Here is a 20,832-nt window from a genome sequence, read left to right as displayed (position 1 = left end):
CATATTTGGTCTAAATATACTATATACTCTATTATTTTCATTCTAAAATTGCTTTTCATCAATTTAACTGTGCATCACTTAATGATGCATCATGATAAGGAAGATAACTGATGTCTTCTAGACAAATGATGTCAGATATGTTTGATGTCAGAACCGATGCATGCAATATACGAATTAAATTCTCATCATGAGCTCACAAGTCGAATCATAATTAAATGTACACTAACATTTATTTAACAGAAAAGCAGATGTATTGTTGGTTGCATAAGCATTAAACCAATGTAGACTGGATAGAGACCATTAGTAAACTGCAATTATCAATTCTCGCAACAGTTTCTGCATTAGACTGAAGTCTGGGCTTTGACTGTGCCACATTCAGCTTCTTTGTTTTAAACCACTTTGTTGTCACTTTTATAATAAGTCCTTTTGGATAGCAAACTGCTGAGTCTTAAGTCTTTTGCAAGCATCTAGGATTGCCTTGTATTTGTGTCCAGTTATTTTTCTATCAACTCAGACCAGATACAACATGACGCTACCACCATCATGCTACACTGTGAGGATGGTGATCTCAGGGTGATGAGCAGTTTCAAAATGTACCGCTATGTGTTAATGCCAGACAATTTGGCCTTGTCAGAGCAGAGAGACCTTTTTCACAAGCATGTGTGTGTGTGTGTGTGTGTGTGTGTGTGTGTGTGTGTGTGTGTGTGTGTGTGTGTGTGTGTGTGTTTTGTTTTTTTTTTGTTTTTTTTTTACAAATTCACACCTAGTGCAGCTTTGTAGTACATTTTCTGTTGTCCTGTGACCATCTCAGCTTTGGATCTCTCCAACTCCATTAAATTGACCCTTGGCCTCTTGGTTGAATACTAATGTCCTCACTAAGCAGACCTACTGTATCTTGGATGGCTTCCTCAGGGTCGTAGCTTATATGCTGCCCATTTTTTGATAATGAACTTGGATAAGTTGCTTCCCAGGATGTTCATTGTTTGGTATTTTTTAACAAACAAACACTGCTCTATCACAGAGTTTTGCTTCCTCCTTGGTCTTTATTGTTCTGATTGTTTATTATTAGTTAATGTGACACTTTAATGGACTTTCTATGTTACCTCTGATGTTACCAATCACAACTTTTCAATATTATTATCCGCCAATAAATTATGGAAATGAAATACTAAACATTTTCCCCTAATCACTTCATAATTATTGGCTATTTTGTGCATATTCATGAAATCTTAGTGTCCTGCATTTGCTTGTTAAAACCTTTTAAAATCAACAACGCCATCATCACTTAGTAAAAAGGTCTGACCAATCAACTTGAAGCAAAAGAAATGCATTATACAAAGTTTAAAGTGACTTCCTGAAAATCAAGCAAACGATGCGATATACTGTACAATGCAGCTTCAGAGATTTGGGCTGAGATGTTCATCACATGTTCAGCCAAAGCCTTCTTCCATTTCAGAGTAAACATGAGTATAGCTCTCATAGATAGTAATTATATATGTGTCTTCATTGGTAAGAAATTAAAAGAAGAATCATGTTCTTTGCAATTTCACCGATTCAGGTACAAAAAACGCACAAAAATTTGCAAATTTTGTAAAACGCTGCAACCAAATTAAGCGTTTTTGTCTACAATAATAACAAAAGCAATAATAACTCCTTGAGGGACTGATATTTCAATTTGTTGGCTTGAGTACAGCAATGTGGTGCTTGTGTCTTGAATTTGTCATTTAATTTAATAGTTACTTTCTTGTTTGTTTCTTGACTATTTTTCTTAGAGCTAAACACAAGGAGTCATCAGCGCATATTTATTACTTATCTTTCATACTGGTTTCCACCCCTTTGTATCCTGGGTCACCAATGAACGCACCAATGAGAAGCCTGACCGTGAGTCACATGGTTCAACAAATCCCATCTGTCCTGAACACGCCACTCAATGTCGTACTGTATATATATGCCGTGTCTGTTGTGGTGGACATTATCTGTCGATATAATCATACTGTAAACGTTCCACCATATATGCCATGTTGACTAACTGTTGTGTGTTATTTACAGGGTATGCCTGATCGCATGTTATGTGCAGTGCTGGAACAATTTCAGCTTTACTTTTCCCGTTGGTATGTGCGCTTTGTTTCAGTTAGTGTGTCATATCCGTGTATTATCGTTCACTGTGAGAATGGCCCTTACCCCATACTATATGCAACCTCGATATCGGTCGGCTCTAGGTGTGTTTTTAATGGTGAAGATCAAGTCTGATCTTTGCAGCAGGTCAAGGGGAAGGTAAGGTTATATTTCTGTGACGTGATACAGCGTCTTGTGTTCTCCTTGTGCTTAATTGTTTCCCACAGTGGCCATGCGACACGACAGCTCATAACGCCTGGTATGTTTTTATGTTGTATTGCACAGCAGCATTGGAGAGCTATCACACAAAAATAAAGCTTTCTATTTTCTTTTTGTTTGCATGGCTGGTTAGGCATCGAACTCTTCCTGTGCAAAGTCACTACCACAAATCATTAATTGTACAAATATCAACATCACATTAGAACATTGACGGCGACTAATAGTGCTATGTTTTAGCAATGCTTGCTAAAGCAATTACTATTTATATTTAGAATAGTAAAAAATCGATATCATAGCTTGGTGACCAATAGCTGTTCGAGTCATCTGTGGTCCTGTTTATGGCTCTGCCTTTCAGATTCACTCCCTCTATAGCACGGCAAGTCCCAGCATGCTGAAGAGGAAGCAGAGCTCGCGCGTCGAAGCGCAGCCTATGACCGACTTTGGGCCTGATGAAACGCTCACGGACAGCGCTGATATTCTTTGGATCAACAAAGCGGTGAGTGAACGCTTATTCAAACAACAGTGCTGTACACTTAATGTTTCCAGCACTAGTGGCAGCACATAAATAGGCTGTGTTTGTGTAATGCCTGGTGTCTTGTTGACATGTTAAAGTGTGTGATTTTCCCCAGTGGGTGCACTCTTTACTGCGAGCCTGCGCCATAATCAGTGTCATCTCCGTCTGCATGAACACACCAAAGACATTCGAGCACTATCCCCCGCTGCAGTACGTCACCTTTACTCTGGACACGCTGCTCATGTTCCTCTACACTGCCGAGATGATCGCCAAGATGCACATCAGGGGCATCGTCAAGGTAACACGCTGGGAAAGTTATTAAAGTAAGGATATGCCGGGTTTCATGGATTTCAATGAATGCAGCTGGCAAATGAAAGCCCTTTAATTACTGATGGAAAATTTGGACAGCTTGATCGACAAATTACGTCTGGTACATACTGTACAAGCAAGAAAAGTAATTAAAGTAGACACCAGATCAACAGGATATGGCTGTTTCCGAAAGAAAAATTAGTCAGATTTTTTTTTTGTTCAGTGTAATCAGTCAAGCCACATCCTGCCAATCCATGACCTTAGAATTGGCCAAAGATTATTCACTGAATCTGTGTTTTCAGTGGATTCAGTGGATGAGTCATTGTTGGACAGGTACTCAAGCTTAATGACACCAATTGTACATCCTGTTTTCTTTTCTTTGTGTACATTTTCTTCTAAAATGGTCGAATACTTCTTACCGTCTTTGACCATGAAAAGATTTTCATTTTTTTCTTTTTTTTTTTAATGAGCACTTTCTTTGTGCATTTGGGCATCTTGCATCTGTAAGTATTTGTGAAAATACACCCGCCTCCAAAAAAGCTATTACTATTCATCAAAATAAAACCCTCTACAGCAGCTAGAAATGCAACCAGCAGAGTCCTGTTCTCCCGAAAGGACCTCCCAAGGGTATGTAGTGCTGATTTAACACCACTTTCTCTCTTGAACCATTCAATCCAGCAGGTTAGCAGCTTGATCGGGTTAAGGGCAAGTGACGGGACAGGTCAATGTACCGTGGGTTGTTAACCAAATTACTTTAGAAAAAGACAGACTAATGATGTCATCGTCGGCTAAAACACACACGTGGGTTACTTTACTTCCTGAACAAGTGCAGACCTGACTATGAGTTGTGTCACATTCACAGTAATCACTGCACAGTTCCAGTGCGACTGAACTCACACCACCTCCTACAGGTAGTCTCAGGTTCGGTACCATACAGCACGTCACGGTCCACGTAACAGTTTTCACATTACCATTAACACATTGAACACAAATGTGTTTTTTTTTTATGCAAACCGTGCTCTGTGTCTGACTGCCAGTGTGAAAGTCTATGAAGACAAATGAAAAAAAACTAAACCACAGCAAATGTTTCAGTCTCTTATTTCAAGAACCGATGTAAACGACGTACTGTATAGATGATTTCTTTCATTCACCTTTCATTAAACTGTGTCGTTTTATATTAAATCCAGTTTTCTGAAGTTTTGCAACAACCTAATAAGTGAATGATTACAGAGACCAGATCTATTATTGTAGTAATCATAAAGTACCTCGAGCTCGCTGACCTGTTATTTGGAGTCTCAGCATCCACACCAGCGAGGACACCTGCACAGACTGAATAATGCTGGCTCTTTTGTTCCCAGCTGCCTTGGCCTTTCATTAGCCCTGCAGCCCAGCTGCTTCTCACCTGTGGACTCTCATTAAAATGCGTGTCTTATCAACCCGTCTCTGTTTCCAGGGAGATAACTCCTACGTTAAAGACCGCTGGTGCATGTTTGATGGTTTCATGGTGGTCTTTCTTTGGGTGTCTCTTGTGCTCCAGGTACAAAACTAGTCCTACTTTCTTAAATAATCATTTTCTGATCAATAGAGTTAGACATGCCTTTTAATTAAAAAGTGCATTGTGATGATTCAGACTCTTTATCTATTTTCCCCTGGCATTCTTTTGTAGGTGTTTGAAATAGCTACGCTCGTGGATCAGATGTCAACGTGGAGAATGCTGCGTATACCCAGGGCTCTCATAATGATCCGGGCCTTTCGGATCTATTTCAGATTTGAGTTGCCACGCACTCGCATAACCAACATTCTCAAGTAAGTGACTCATAGTCACAGGAACCATCATCAGTATAATGACTTATTAAAATATTTCAAAGCCAGGCTAATTATGTACGCTCCCTTCTTTTTCCTTTAAAGGCGATCTGGAGAGCAGATCTGGAGTGTGTCCATATTTTTGCTTTTCTTCCTGCTCCTTTATGGAATCCTGGGGGTTCAAATGTTCGGCCCGTTCAACTATCACTGCGTTACGAATGATACAAAGATATAGTAAATAATCACACACACAATTCTTGTCTGTTCTTGTCCTGAAATCATGTCTGTTTTTAGCATTTGGTTATTATGTATTACATAAATAGTCACTTACCTCCCTAACCATTGCCATTACCATTGCCCTAACCAGTCTGCATTATTAATACTGATAGAATAGCATTTTCAGTCAGTATTGCACTTCACACAAGGTCAGAGCATTTTGTATTTTTGGTGCATTTTTACTGTCTGTCCTCATTATTAAATTTAACGCCTGAATTTAAATGATGTTCTCATCGGTACATCCGATAATGGTACATATGGCTACATGTAGATAGATTATCTTAAATAAATGATCCAAATACAGTAAAGCTCTTAGGGACCGGCTTCCACAATATGGAGCAGTTTGTTAAAACTCAGTAGAGGGAAAGTTTTCTATCTTTGAGAATACAGTGATTGTATAGTGTAGTGTCTCATAAGTATTCAGCTTAATGTTTAAACGTAGTTCATTTAGCCAATGTTAAAAAACAAACAAACAAACAAACAAACAAACAAAAAAAACAACTCTTTATACCATTCTTCCTCTTTAATTTCTTTCATCTCTGCATTAGAGTAACATATTTAATCCCATGCTTGCTTGTAGATTTTGGACTGGTGTGTGTGTGTGTGTGTGTGTGTGTGTGTGTGTGTGTGTGTGTGTGTGTGTGTGTGTGTGTGTGTGTGTGTGTGTGTGTGTGTGTGTGTGTGTGCGCGTGTGTGTGTGTTTGTAGATAAGTAAAATCTAGTCTTTTACAAACATAGCTGCACTTTACAAGCCCAGTTCCCTAAGAGAGAGACAGGATCTGACCTCAGCAGCCTGCTTAATCACGTCTCGAATAAAGTATACATTTAAATCCAACAACCACTTTTTTAACCCCCTCTGTGATGTTCCACTGCTTATGAAGACTCCATAAAAGACACAACCGGCTTGTCTTATGACTTGTTTTTGCATAAGTGCTACGAGCCCTCAGTATCACTACCTCAATATGAGTTTTTTCTCTATAATCCCCATCTTAACTTAAAAACTACAGAATATTCTACTGAACATTTATCAACATCTGTAGCAGCAGATAAAAATGTCTTTGTAATGTGCACAGTACAGAGATTAAATGCTTATGATTACCCTTTTGCTAGCGTAAATGTGTTAAGAATAGCATGTCGAGAAAGCTATTCGCTGTAGTTTCAGACAGGGCTATTTAATATTCCTAAGCAGAGTGGTGTGTCACAGCCAGCTCTGAAACAAAGAGCCTAAGCCATCAGTATTACAGCGGAGGAGTGCTCTGCAGACTAATCATAATAATTAGCACATCCTACATTGTCTGGGCTTTGTGCACACACTCATCTTTCCACCAACTTTACAGCATCAATCTGTCTCAGTCTCTGTGGGCCTGAGAGATCTCCTAACCCTGACCGTACCGTGATTTTAGTCCTCTCGTGGACATAGTTTGCATACATTTTCACTGATTGTTTTTAAAGAGAGACAGTGAGAGATTAAAGATTCTGTCCTCTATGATTTCAAAAACGTGTTGGATGAGAAGAGATTTCTCTTCTGCTCTTGTAAAGCCATGCTTCTAGTAAGCAAGCTGATTCCTGTGTTTAATCTAGCCAGGTAATATGTCCTTGGCACAAAGTCGCAAGGATTTAATGGAGGTGGTGGATAAAATGGAAAGGTATACCTTTTTTTTTTTGGAGATAAATACGGGTTTGATGTCATGGTTTATTTTCTCTTCTTTTATGTTGTGAGATTATAGCATATGAACTTGCCAATCACACCTTTCAAATATTTTAGGCTTTTGGAATTACTGATCTATTTCCAGCTATAAGTAGTATCATTTATTTATTTATTTATTTATCTATCTATCTATCTATCTATCTATTTATTTATTTATTTATTTATTTATTTATTTATTTATTTATTTATTTATTTATTTATTGCCACAGTACGCTTGTGTTAGCATTCAGTGTGGTGATTTATCAGCACATAATTAAAGGTATTTTGGTTCGGCAGTGCATCTCTGATTGGCCTCTGTGATGCACTGCAATAAATTATCCCCCGCTCATTTGAGATCCCCTAATAAACAATTTGAAAGAATGTCTGGATAACCAATTTGAAAACATTAATTTTCATTAGAGACATCAAGTGGACCGTGATGTAACACCTGTGGCCCTACTTTGAAAGTGTGTGTGTGTGTGTGTGTGTGTGTGTGTGTGTGTGTGTGTGTGTGTGTGTGTGTGTGTGTGTGTGTGTGTGTGTGTGTGTGAGGTATGGGTGCATGTGTGTGTGCATTTGTTTGGGTATGTGTGTTTGTGTGTGTGTGTGTGTGTATGAAATGGGGGGTTGTATATGTCATTATGTGTTTATGCCGGGGGTATGTGTGTATGTGCATGGGGGAGGGTTATGGGTGTATGTGTGTGTGTGTATTTGTGTAGGGGTATGGCTGTACTGTATGTATGTGTGGGGGGCATTGGTGTATGTGTGTGTATAAGTTTGTGTGTGGGGTATGGGTGTATGTGTATGTGTATGTGTATGTGTGGGGGTATGGTTGTATGTATATGTGGGGGGGGCTATGGGTGTATGTGTGTGTATAAGTTTGTGTGTGGGGTATGGGTGTATGTGTGTGTATGTGTATGTGTATGTGTGGGGGTATGGTTGTATGTATATGTGGGGAGTATGTGTGTGGGGGGTATGGGAGTATGTGTGGGTGTATGTGTGGGTATGGATATACGCATGTGTGGGTGTATGTGTGTGTGCGTGTTTGTGTGTGAGTATGGGTGTACTGTATGTATGTTTGGGGGGGTATGGGTGTATATGTGTGTGCGTGTTTGTGTGTGTGGGGTTATGGGTGCATGTATGTTTGGGGGGCTATTGGTGTATGTATGTGGGGGTATGGGTGTATGTGTGTGTATGTGTGTGTGCGTGTTTGTGTGTGTGGGGTTATGGGTGCATGTATGTTTGGGGGGCTATTGGTGTATGTGTGTGGGGGTATGGGTGTATGTGTGTGTTTGTGTGTGTGGGGTTATGGGTGCATGTATGTTTGGGGGGCTATTGGTGTATGTATGTGGGGGTAAGGGTGTATGTGTGTGTGTGTGCGTGTTTGTGTGTGTGGGGGTATGGGTGCATGTATGTTTGGGGGGGGCTATTGGTGTATGTGCGGGCGGGTATGGGAGTATGTGTGTAGGTATGGGTGTATGTGTGTGTGGGTGTATGTGGGGGTATAGGCATATGTGTGTGGGGTACGGGTGTATGTGTGTGTGTATGGGTATGGGTGTATGTGTGGGGGTTATGGGTGTATGTGTGTGTGCGTGTTTGTGTGTGGGGGGGTACGGGTGTAGGTATGTGTGGGTGTAGGTGTGTGTGTACTTGGGTATGGGTGTATTTTGCTATGGGTATATGTGTATGTGTGGGCTTGGGATGCTCATATTGAGGTTATATTTAAATGTATACATAATTAAGTACATTAATAATTGTGTGTGTGTGTTTGTGTGTGTGTGTGTGTGTGTGTGTGTGTGTGTGTGTGTGTGTGTGTGTGTGTGTGTGTGTGTTTGTGTGTGCTTCTTAATCAACAGTTCTTAGACTGAATGTTAAATGCTGCATTTTATTTTTATATTCATTGCACTTAGTATTATTTGATGTTTTGCAGTAATGTTACGTGGAACAGCCTTGCCATTCCTGACACACACTGCTCTCCAGATGGGGAGGGATACCAGTGTCCCATGGGATTTGAGTGCGTTAACCTGGAGGACCTGGGTCTCAGTCGACAGGAGCTGGGCTACAGCGGCTTCAACGAGTTGGGTAAGAGTGAGATGTCTGAGTCTCTGACCAACTGAAATACTCAATCCAGAAGTCAGTTCAGAAATTTGTTGTTGTTTTGGAAGCAGAAAAAATGGGCAAGCATAAAAATTTCAATGGCTCTCTGATTTATTATTTATATTATTTAATGAAGGCTTGTCTGGTCCGATTCTACAGTAGCACAAACCGCTGAAAAAGTTCATGCTAAATTTAAACACATTAAACACATCCGCGCATCACGGCTTGCTGTCTATGTGGGCTGCGTAGCCACAGAGATTCATGTGGATGTTACTTTGACATATATTACCCAACTACACATTGTTGCAGACCAAGGTTACCAACAGTATTCCCTAATATCACTGTCCTCTTTCAGCAGGATGATGTTCCCTGTCACACTGCAAAAATTGTTCAGAAACGGTTTGAGGAACATGATAAAGAGTTCAAGTCAAAGGTGTTCATTTGGCCCCCAGATTCCCCAAATTCCCCATTTATGGGATGTGCTGAACAAACAAGTCCGATCCATGGAGGCCGACTTACACGGCTTAAAGGATCTTCTGCTAACATATCGGTGCCAGACTCCACAGCACACCTTCAGAGGTCTTGTGAAGTTCATGCCTTGATGAGGCTGTGCTGTTTTGGTGACACAAGCTGAACTACACAATATCAGGCAGGCGAAATTAATGGCTAATCGGTGTATGCCTCAGCAGATGGAAGATTTAGCGCATGCCTCACTTATGAGGACAAGAACGTTTAAAGAGTGGTATGATTTATTAGAATTCTGGTTATAAATTGCTTCCATTTGTCATTTATTTGATTTTTTTTTTACACTTTTAACCCATCAGTCAGAAGCAGTTTACCTGTGTGACGTGCTTTGTGTGTGTAATCATCTGGGCACAGTGAAGATCACATCATTTTCTTTTAAGCTCACTTAATTCACACCTAATTCATCTGTTCTGTGCTGCTTCGATGCTAGATATTTATGATCGATATAGACGTGAGACAATATACTCCAGTCTTTCTGTCTTTTCATTTACCATTTAGTGATCATTTCATGTTTCCAGCCGTCTATGCTCTTGACCTTTTATGGAGGTTTGTGGGCATCACTAAATGCAAATGGGATGTTAAGGGAAACATCTTTTTCACTGTAGAGGTGAACATTCACATCCGAGTGAGATGAAGAGCACCATTTCTAAGATAGTGCGTTTTAAATCTAGAGGAGAACGTTCATTTGGTTCTACACAATCATTTACACTCCACTTTACTTAAAAGATTGCCTGTAATCATTATACATGACATTTCTCAAACCGCAGTTTGAATTCATTTGTATGTTCATTTGTGGTTGTTAGAAAACTTACAGGAAGAGATTATTTGGGGAGAGGGACATGCAAATCTGGAATGTACATGAAACACCTGACTAGGTGCAGTAATAACAAAACATTGTTTATGTCTGCATTTTTGTGTCTGCACACCGGCTGGCTCAATTCAGGGGCACTGGGGTGATCTCACATCTGGACTCTGTCTCTCTCTCTCTCTCTCTCTCTCTCTCTCTCTCTCTCTCTCTCTCTCTCTCTCTCTCTCTCTCTCGCTCTCTCTCTCTCAGGCACCAGCATATTTACAGTGTACGAGGCTGCGTCTCAGGAGGGCTGGGTCTTCATCATGTACCGTGCTATTGACAGCTTCCCACGCTGGCGTTCCTACTTCTACTTCATCACGCTTATCTTTTTCCTTGCTTGGCTGGTCAAGGTGGGACATCCTTCCCCTTTAACTTTTAAATCCTATGCACCTCCAGCTTTTCATATTGACAGATAAGGGGGTGCAGATGATGTGAAATTTAAGTGTTAATGGTGGCACCTGCTGCTGGTGTTGATTTATTTCCATGTTTTAACTCCATTACACAAAAGACCCTTATTAATGGTTTGGAATCATTGCTGGCGTTAAGCTCGAGGAACATTGTGGAAGTGGGTGTGTGTGTGTGTGGGGGGGGGGGGGGGGGGGGGGGGGGGGGGGGGGTGGGGTGGGGTGGGGTGGGGGGGGGGTGGGGGGGGGTGATGGTGGTAGGTTCTGCTGAATCTGCCGTACCCTTGTTTAAGACCCGAAACCTTAAATTGTTCAGTTGTATAAGTGAGATAAAATGTAAGTCACTCTGTATATACAGTAAGGGTGCCAAATGCCAGAAATGAAATGAAATAAAATGCAATTTTGACACAAAATTGTCCAATTGATCAACCCTGTGTTTATGTTCTCAGAATGTCTTCATAGCTGTGATCATTGAGACATTTGCTGAGATCCGGGTTCAGTTTCAACAAATGTGGGGCTCCAGAAGCAGCACTACATCCACAGCGACTACTCAGGTACTTAACTACACTTGTTGATTTTCCACTTTATCCCTTGAAACTCATCCTCTGTTTACTTTTATACAGATCTATGTGGATAAAATAGATTTCCATGCTTGGGCTTATCCATGATGTGTAAGTACACTATTGTTATTTAGAGGACCAGAGTGTATGGTGGCACTCGGTGTATGTTCACATACAAGGTTTTTTTTTTATATATTTCCTTAGACTGTTTTGGATTGTTTTTCACAAATTTGATGTGTTGTAAATTCACAATGAGGGTGAATAAAGCTCTGACATGATTTAGCTTTAATATTTTTTACATCACAAAAATCTGCCACTGTAACAGGAGTGTGTAGACATTTTATATCTATTGTATTTAAAAGATAGGTCTACTGCCACCACTTAGTGATAAAGACACCCAGTAAGACATTTAGAGTATATATTAATATCTTGGCTATACTAATATTAGAGTAGATATTAATATCTTGGCTATAATAATGTTACAGGAGGAATAATTATAATTATTATATAACTGTTTTTTTCCTGTATTGGTGAATGGTTGGTTTTTTGCTTGTTTGTTCTTGTTAATAAAATTGGCTGTTTAAAATTAGAATTTTAGGGGTGTTGTGGTATAGTGAGAATTTGAAGTGTGTGTGTGTGTGTGTGTGTGTGTGTGTGTGTGTGTGTGTGTGTGTGTGTGTGTGTGTGTGTGTGTGTGTGTGTGTGTGTGTGTGTGTGTGTGTGTGTGTGTGTGTGTGTGTGTGTGTGTGTGTGTGTGTGTGTGTGTAGCTGCTTGCCAGATTGGTTGTTTGTAGCTCAGTGGTTAAGGTGTTAGGATACTGGTTGGAAGGCCATGGGTTCGAACCCCAGGTCCACCAAACTGCCACTGCTGGGCCCCTGAGCAAGGCCCTTATCCCTCAGTTGCTCAGTTGTAAGTCACTCTGGATAAGAGTGTCTGCTAAATGCCGTAAATGTTTAGTAGAATTTGAGGTGTTTTGTGGTGTAGTGAGGCTTTGTATGTGTGAGTGTGAGTGTGTGCATGCCCTTGATGCTGCCAACCAGTCTAATGTGATGAGATGTGTAACACCACTACAGCACTGGTGTTCTTTCCTCCCATTGTAAAGGCTTTATGAAATCAGATTGTACTTGGGTTGCTTTGCCTAACCAGGGCAGGTCCTTTCATTTATTTGGTGGGAAATCTGTAGCAGTGCCCTGGTGTGAAAACATGTAAGTGCAGCCATGTGAATAGAAGCATAGTAGGTTTCTGATGGTGCCAGTCTTTGTGCTAGGGCCAAGCCGGAGCAACACCTTAGGGGTTGGCATTAATGGAATTGGCAGCACAACACCCGCCAGAATTGGCACTTTATGTTCTCTCTGGCGCAGTTCTAATGAAAGTGGATGGAAGCATTAACATCTCTGTCTCTGATTTTTTAATAGAGCTGTGTGAAAGAGATAAAGAAAAATAGAACGCAAAAAATATGTTTAAAATGATATCTGTCAGATTATATAAGTGGAGTGAAAGCCAGATCTAGTCTTTGATATTCTTTGTGTTATTAAGACACCTTATCTTATGAAATACTAAATCTTGAAGGCAAATCAAAGAAAATAAAACTTTAATGTAATAGTGATATGTGAATACGACGTCCCTACGTTCTCCCCAACTCATCAGTTCAGTTTGTGAATCTACTGGGATTTTTTTATGTACTATTATTAAGGCCTAGTAATAAATTTTTATTAAACATGATAAAATATATAAATGAATTTGGAAAGTATTCGGGACAGCTATACATTTTTCAACTTATGTTATGATGCAGCCTGATACTACAATCCCCCATGATGACAAAGTGAAAACAGAATTCTAGAAATATCTGTAAAATTATAAAAAAAAAAAAAAATGTACTGTACATAAGTATTCAGATTCTTTGCAACAAGACTTGAAATTCATCCCAGATGCCTCCCATTTCTCTTGATTGTTGTCGAGATGTTTCTGCACCTCGATTCCAGTCGACCTGTGGTAAATTAAATTGAATGGACATGATTTGAAAAGCACATATATACACTAAATTATGAACACCTGTACACCTCCTCATTCAGGCGGTCATATGGCATAATGCAATGCATAAATCCTGCAGATACAGTACGGCCAGCTGAAGCTGGTTATGTTCACATCGACTTTCAGACATAATCAGACCAAAAATCATAAATGATCAACTGATTCACATCGACCATCAGAATGAAGAAACAATTTGAGTGTTTCTATAACTGCTGATCTTCACAGAAACTAGAGAGCTTGCTTTATTACTTTATTACTGCAATAATGAGTTTAGTGGAGAATGGTGAGGCAAGTTTGAGCAGACAGGAAGGCTTCAGCAGGGGCATTGCTAGGGTTGGAAGGGATGAGGGTCTTGAACAACACCTTTGTTGATGAGATTCTAAGCATGAAAAATCTGCAGGAATTGTGTATTGCAATCATATCTCAATCTCAAAGGCTGTTTTGAGTGCAAATGGAGGCCCTACCCTGTATTAGTACAGTGTTCCTAATAAAGTGCTCAGCAAGTGTATTTAGACCTTGCTGTGACCTTGAAAACAATTAGCTCTATCAGCTTTAATTTTAATTACAGAGGCTCTTGAGTCTTCTGTCACAAAAAGCAATTAGCTCAAGGTGTACAGAAAGCTGTAAATCCCTGGGTGTTAATCAATAAGGCCTGGGTCAGTACCTTTAATCCTGAAGAAATAAAATGATTGACCTGAGGTGGAGCTGAGGGACCAGAGACTAGTTTAATTGTCAAACTCTCCTTTGTTCAACTATTCTTATATATAATTCATTTAATTCAGTCTCTTAAGAAGATTAACACATGAATGCATGGCAAGGTTCTGATTAGAGGACATTAAAAGTTTTTTTTTCTTCTTATTTTAATTTATATGAAATTAAGTTCTCATTTAAAATTTGTATTAATATATTAGATCTATAGTGGTTTCTTTTTGGTTATTTATATTAAAAAAAGTATCCTGTTTTCTGCTTGCTGATTACACTTACATTATTAACCCCAAGTCAAATAATAAAACCATCATGGAGTAATAAAACTTAGGTTGATAAACTGTCAGAGCCAGAATGCTGACAGTGCTTCCAATTCAACCTCTTATTTGGTTTGTAGAAAGAACTAAAGAAAGGAAAAGGAAGGAAAGAAGGAAGGAAAGAAGTGCAAAAGAAGGAAGGAAGGAAGGAAGGAAGGAAGGAAGGAAGGAAGGAAGGAAGGAAGTGAAAAAGAAAAAAGGAAGGAAAGAAGGAAGGAAGCAAATGGAAGGAAGGAAGGAATGAAGGAAGTGAAAAAGAAAAAAGGAATAAAAGAAGGAAGGAAGTAAATGGAAGGAAGGAAGGAAGGAAGGAAGGATGGAAGGAAGTGAAAAAGAAGGAAGGAAGGATGGAAGGAAGGAAGGAAGTGAAAAAGAAAAAAGGAAGGATAAAAGGAAGGAAGGAAGTGGAAGGAAGGAAGGAAGGAAGGAAGGAAGGAAGTAAATAGAAGGAAGGAAGGAAGAAAGGAATGAAGGAAGTGAAAAAGAAGGAAGGAAGGAAGGAAGGAAGGAAGGAAGGAAGTGAAAAAGAAAAAAGGAAGGAAAAAAGGAAGGATAAAAGGAAGGAAGGAAGTGGAAGGAAGGAAGGAAGGAAGGAATGAAGGAAGGAAGGAAGTGAAAAAGAAGGAAGGAAGGAAGGAAGGAAGGAAGGAAGGAAGTGAAAAAGAAAAAAGGAAGGATAAAAGGAAGGAAGGAAGGAAATGGAAGGAAGGAAGGAAGTAAATAGAAGGAAGGAAGGAAGGAAGGAAGGAAGGAAGGAAGGAAATGGAAGGAATAAAGAAAGGAAGGAAAGAAATAGAAGGAAGGAAGGAAATGAAATTAAATGAAATGGAAGGAAGGAAGGAAGGAAGGAAGGAAGGAAGGAAGGAAGGAAGGAAGGAAGGAAGGAAGAAAGCAAAGAAGGAAAGAAATGAAAGGAAATGAAATTAAATTAAATGAAATTGAAGGCAGGAAGGAAGGAAGGAAGGAAGGAAGCAAATGGAAGGAAGGAAGGAATGAAATTAAATGAAATGGAAGGAAGGAAGGAAGGAAGGAAGGAAGGAAGGAAGGAAGAAAGGAAGGAAGGAAAGGAAATGAAAGGAAATGAAATTAAATTAAATGAAATTGAAGGCAGGAAGGAAAGAAGGAAGGAAGGAATGAAGGAAGTGAAAAAGAAAAAAGGAATAAAAGAAGGAAGGAAGTAAATGGAAGGAAGGAAGGAAGGAAGGAAGGAAGGAAGGATGGAAGGAAGTGAAAAAGAAGGAAGGAAGGAAGGAAGTGAAAAAGAAAAAAGGAAGGATAAAAGGAAGGAAGGAAGTGGAAGGAAGGAAGGAAGGAAGTAAATAGAAGGAAGGAAGGAAGGAAGGAAGGAAGGAAGAAAGGAATGAAGGAAGTGAAAAAGAAGGAAGGAAGGAAGGAAGGAAGGAAGGAAGGAAGGAAGGAAGGATGGAAGGAAGGAAGGAAGTGAAAAAGAAAAAAGGAAGGAAAAAAGGAAGGATAAAAGGAAGGAAGGAAGTGGAAGGAAGGAAGGAAGGAAGGAAGGAAGTAAATAGAAGGAAGGAAGGAAGGAAGGAAGGAAGGAAGGAAGGAAGGAAGGAAGTGAAAAAGAAGGAAGGAAGGAAGGAAGTGAAAAAGAAAAAAGGAAGGATAAAAGGAAGGAAGGAAGGAAATGGAAGGAAGGAAGTAAATAGAAGGAAGGAAGGAAGGAAGGAAGGAAGGAAGGAAGGAAATGGAAGGAATAAAGAAAGGAAGGAAAGAAATAGAAGGAAGGAAGGAAATGAAATGAAATTAAATGAAATGGAAGGAAGGAAGGAAGAAAGGAAGGAAGGAAAGAAATGAAAGGAAATGAAATTAAATTAAATGAAATTGAAGGCAGGAAGGAAGGAAGGAAGGAAGGAAGGAAGGAAGGAAGGAAGGAAGGAAGGAAGAAAGAAAGAGTGCTTTTTGCTTCAGCTTGAGTTGCCAGTCTTCAGTCTACTTGCCTACAGGAGAGTGCTAGAAGACAATTTGGAAGAGCTGTAGAAAGCATTCATAAGACACAGTGTTCTCTTCTCTTTTGTGTCTTCCAGGAACTTTTCTTGACTAACAAGGTATAGTGAACACTGGAGCATTTAACCTTTACAGTAGTGGAGTAGTGTAGTATACTGTAGCTGGAGCTGTGGCTTGTGCTGTGCTAGTGTCTTATTGAGCATGTTTAACTGCTGCTGCTGCTCTCCCATGAAGCTGTACTGGGACGTTCACTACTGGGTTCATGGGATCACAAAGTAATCAGGTAGTAGGTGCAGATGCAAGTGCATGTACAATTGTGCTTTATTGAAGCTTGCAGACAAATCAGGAACAGGAAACATGCTTTAGTCTGGTGATCAGTAAACAATGTGTTTGGGGCAAAGCAAGAATCAAACCAGAAAACCAGAACAGGGATCAAAACCTAAACAGAAGTCCAGCAATACAAAGGCCTGTCTGTGTATTGTCTGTGATGTTGCAGTTCTCAGTGGCCATGTTTGTAGTCAATGTTGTTCTTTCGGAACTGTAGTTTGATTCCTGCATCTGATGTTGACATGACAGATATTTGGAGCAAAAAACAGATAATTGTTTGTTATACATCCCTAATACTGTATGTAATGCTGTACACATGTTTATCAGATATAAAGCAGAATTCTGTCTGTCATTCTGCAGCATTAAAACACATTAATGGGCAATGCAATGCATTTTTAAAATACATTCTGTAGTGAACAAAGTTTTATATAGTGTGTGCTTTACGTATTACTGAATATACTTTAATTCCGTGATAAAGGCAAACTGCCGTGTTTAACATGCTCACAGTATTGGAATCTTAATCAGCTCGAAGGCCCAATGCACATTTAAGTTTTGTGTCTTTGACATATGCTATACAATGTGCTTCACTTTGTGAAATCTGACCCTAAAGCAGGATTAATTGATCTCAACCTTTTATTTATTGCTGTCATTTCAGATCCAGTTTTTCATCTAAACTGCCTATCATAAATACAAGTTGTCTGAGACACCGTAACTGTTTCTCTCCATCTGTCTAACACTCTCTCTCTCTTTCTCTCTCTCTCTTTCTTTTTCCTGGCAGATGTTTCACGAGGATGCGTCTGGAGGATGGCAGCTTGTGGCTGTGGATGTTAATAAACCACATGGTCTTGCTCCTGCCTGCCTCCAGGTACCAGACATGCGAGTTAATGGCACTGACACCCCTGAACGTCAGCACGCCCTCAGTATAGCCACACTGACACACCAAATGCTACGCCTCACCGTGGAGCGGAAGACCTGTCCCGCAGACCATTATAACGCAATAGAGTGCCTTTAGAATTAGCTGGAGCAAGAATAGGATGTAAATTGAAGGCTTCAGTGCTTTTGTTCAGTGATTTCATTATACGGCCTTTATATTCCGCATACATAATGTTTCAGTGAGTGCATCAGTTTTCAAGAGTTTTTCTTTTTCCCCTCAGATGTAAGCTTTTACATCTGTTCGAACTGCACATTTCATATTGTGAGACTGTGACTCAGTCTGACATGTCGGTGACATTTTATCTGTCTTTAAGTCTTTTGTCATTGTAGCAGTGCGCTAATGAATATCGTCTGAATAGCATTTAATTCAGAACGTCTTCTCATAAAGCTGAACAGCTGGAGATGTTTTTGGTTGTTCAATCACTGATGGCAGTTTAATATATTGACCAGATCTAGCAAGATGATTTGCCTTTATGGTTGAGACAATTACAGAAAAGTAGCCATGGGAGATCAGTGACGATGGGCCATTACCATAGCCATTATTCTGACGTGATTGATGGATGAAATCATTCTTTTATCATATCAGATGTCTCAGAAGAGCCACAGTTGCAATAACAGAGAAAGAATTGAGCTCTGCTGATTTTCTACCATGTAAAACACATCCTCAGTGAAATCATCGGACACATTTCCAATAGATAAAAAAAACAGTAGCAGGCTCTCTGATGGTGAAGAATGACATTCAGTGACATTTCTGGATCCAGGAGACTTTGAAGAGATCCCATTAGGACAAAACAAGCTATTGTGCATCCCCACTGAGAGCAGTAGAGCAAAGGGAGTGAGGGAGAAAGACAGAGAGATGGAAAGAAAGAGAGAGCGAGAAAGAGGGCAGCTCCAGTGTGTGAAGGTGTGAAGTTCATCACACAGTTCTATCACAGTGCCTTTCAGCACAATCCAGTGGTCTGTGAACTGTGACTGAATCGTCAGGTCAGACGCCGCAGACAAATCAACACTACTTTGACGTCAGAAAGAAACCGAAAAGATCGCAAGGAAACAATCGGTTTAGCTCGTTTCCTCTTGTGGGAAATGAGGTTACTTTATTCAGCTCATATCTGATCTTTTATTCCGGCATATTGTTAACACACACTAAGCTACCGATACGACCGCTAATCCGTATAAGAAAGATTCTTTGATTTTTTTACTACATTTCTCATTACATATTGTACTAGTCTTATAATATTTGATATTTATATTGCGGTAGAGTTTTTATAGTCATTCGACAGAATCGTTTAGACACCTTAATCCTTTAACAAGCATGATATTTATCATCGACGCCACGGTACGTGCAGATTTGTTGCGTCTTATCCTCGAGTAAACACGTCGGAATGGAAGGATGAGCAAACATTTGATGCATTCTCTTTTTTTTGTTTGTTTGTACGTGACAAGGGATTTTTTACACGTCGGTCTTTATCATACTCTCACTTTTCTGATGATCAGAATTTGTTCGCAGAAACACCACCTGGTCTGGTGTCAACTCATTTCCATGGAACCCTTTTTGTTGCAGTAACTAATGAATGATGATAAGAACAAGAAGCATCCAAAGTGCGTATTTGTTTACTGCCAGATCACAATGTACCAAAAGTCCAGGGAATATTTTAGAGTAACTCTGTAATAGATGTTTGAGAAGCGACGAGGTAAAATACAGATATCCAGTCTAGCAGTTTTAAATATCTCTTTGTTCAGTCGTGTTCTATACAGTACATTAGGTTTGCAGTTCATTACCAGAACGTTGTGCACTGCACAGTTTACCATGTGAAAAGTTCATGTGTGCTGCTATCCAGTAGGAATGGTTCTAAATTCAACTTAGTTCAATTTAACAAGCTTTAATGACATGTACAATACGGTCAGAGAGAGGAGCTGTCATTAATAAACAGATTATTTATAACTCTGAATGTTTGTATAAAACATGAAGATGAATTTTAATACAAATATTGTATACAAATATTTCATACATTATTTAATGCAATACAAATGCAAATGTTTAATATGAGTATTCTCAAATGGCAATAAATACATGAATAAATATAAATAACTAGAAGTCAGAATGGGCAGTGTGTGTGTGTGTGTTAGAGAGAATGTGTGTGTGTGTGTGTGTGAGTGTGAGTGAGTGAGATAGAGAGGATGTGTGTGTGTGAGAGTGAGAGAGAATGTGTGTGTGAGTCAGTGAGAGGGGAAAAAAAGAGAGAGGATTGTGTATATGTGAGTGGGTGACAGGGAGAGAGAGGGAATGTTTATGTGTGCGGTTGTGTGTGTACTGTATGTGTGTGTGAGAGAGAGAAAGAGAGAGAGAGAGAGAGAGAATGTGTGTGTGTGTGTGTGAATGAGAGAGCGAGAGAGAGAATGTGCTTGTGTATGTGTGTGTGCATGTATGTGTATGTGCGTGTTTGTGTGTGCGTGTGTGTGTGCGTGCGTGTGTGTGTGTGTGTGTGTGTGAGAGTGTGTGTGTGAGAGAGAGAGAGAGAGAGAGAGAGAGAGAGAAAATGTGTGTGTGTGTGTGAATGAGAGAGCGAGAGAGAGAATGTGCTTGTGTATGTGTGTGTGCATGTATGTGTATGTGCGTGTGTGTGTGTGTGTGTGTGTGTGCGTGTGTGTGTGTTTGTGACATGCTGTCTCTCAGCTTGTGGTGATCAGATATATACAGTCTTGCTAATACTTCTTTATTTCTCCTAACACAACGGGTAGTTTGTCATCGTTGGTCAGAAGTGAAAACTGGAGGTGTGGGAATTAAAGATTATTTGAAATATATATGAATTATATTTCCCATAACGGTTGGAATTTGTTGTGAAAGTGACCTACGGTATAGGTCACAGACACTCTGCACTTACATTTGGTTGTTGTTTGTTGCTTTTTATTAGATACCCTTCTGATTATTTGCTATGACACAAGACCACTGATTACATGAATGGCAATTAAAAGAATGCGATCCTGCCCATCCTGTCATTTATTATCGTCTCACATTCTTTACCCGGTCAAATTTTTGACTCTCTAGGGCTTCGTATCCTCCTGCGTACTAACAGCAGGCTTTACTGACAGTCGTTATACAGAAATAATGTTTGAAACACTATTTTTTATTAATATGCATGGAGTTTGAAGAGTGTTTCCTTTCTCGCGTTCCACTTGTGCGGATTGAGCGAGTG

The 20,832-nt window shown here is 39.7% G+C and overlaps 1 protein-coding gene across 4 annotated transcripts in view; it reads left to right on the top strand.

The window, feature by feature from the left end:
- nalcn (sodium leak channel, non-selective) overlaps positions 1-20,832 on the top strand; it is an 89,653-nt gene that overhangs the window by 3,581 nt on the left and 65,240 nt on the right. For 2 of the 4 annotated variants that reach the window (XM_027166018.2, XM_047814940.1), the window contains exons 2-12: positions 1,773-1,881; positions 2,050-2,111; positions 2,690-2,830; positions 2,964-3,146; positions 4,611-4,694; positions 4,824-4,963; positions 5,066-5,194; positions 8,854-9,005; positions 10,603-10,745; positions 11,249-11,353; positions 17,484-17,570. In XM_027166018.2, the coding sequence (XP_027021819.2) occupies positions 2,070-2,111; positions 2,690-2,830; positions 2,964-3,146; positions 4,611-4,694; positions 4,824-4,963; positions 5,066-5,194; positions 8,854-9,005; positions 10,603-10,745; positions 11,249-11,353; positions 17,484-17,570 (1,206 nt within the window). In that variant the 5' untranslated portion in view covers positions 1,773-1,881; positions 2,050-2,069. The remainder of the gene's footprint in view (positions 1-1,772; positions 1,882-2,049; positions 2,112-2,689; positions 2,831-2,963; positions 3,147-4,610; positions 4,695-4,823; positions 4,964-5,065; positions 5,195-8,853; positions 9,006-10,602; positions 10,746-11,248; positions 11,354-17,483; positions 17,571-20,832) is intronic. The other 2 variants (XM_027166020.2, XM_027166022.2) reach the window with 2 other exon arrangements.

This window comes from Tachysurus fulvidraco, chromosome 6 (genome assembly GCF_022655615.1).
Source record: "Tachysurus fulvidraco isolate hzauxx_2018 chromosome 6, HZAU_PFXX_2.0, whole genome shotgun sequence".
NCBI classification, from domain to species: Eukaryota; Metazoa; Chordata; class Actinopteri; order Siluriformes; family Bagridae; genus Tachysurus; species Tachysurus fulvidraco.
Note: the sequence above shows the minus strand (reverse complement) of the source record. Positions and strands in the feature narration are given on the sequence as shown.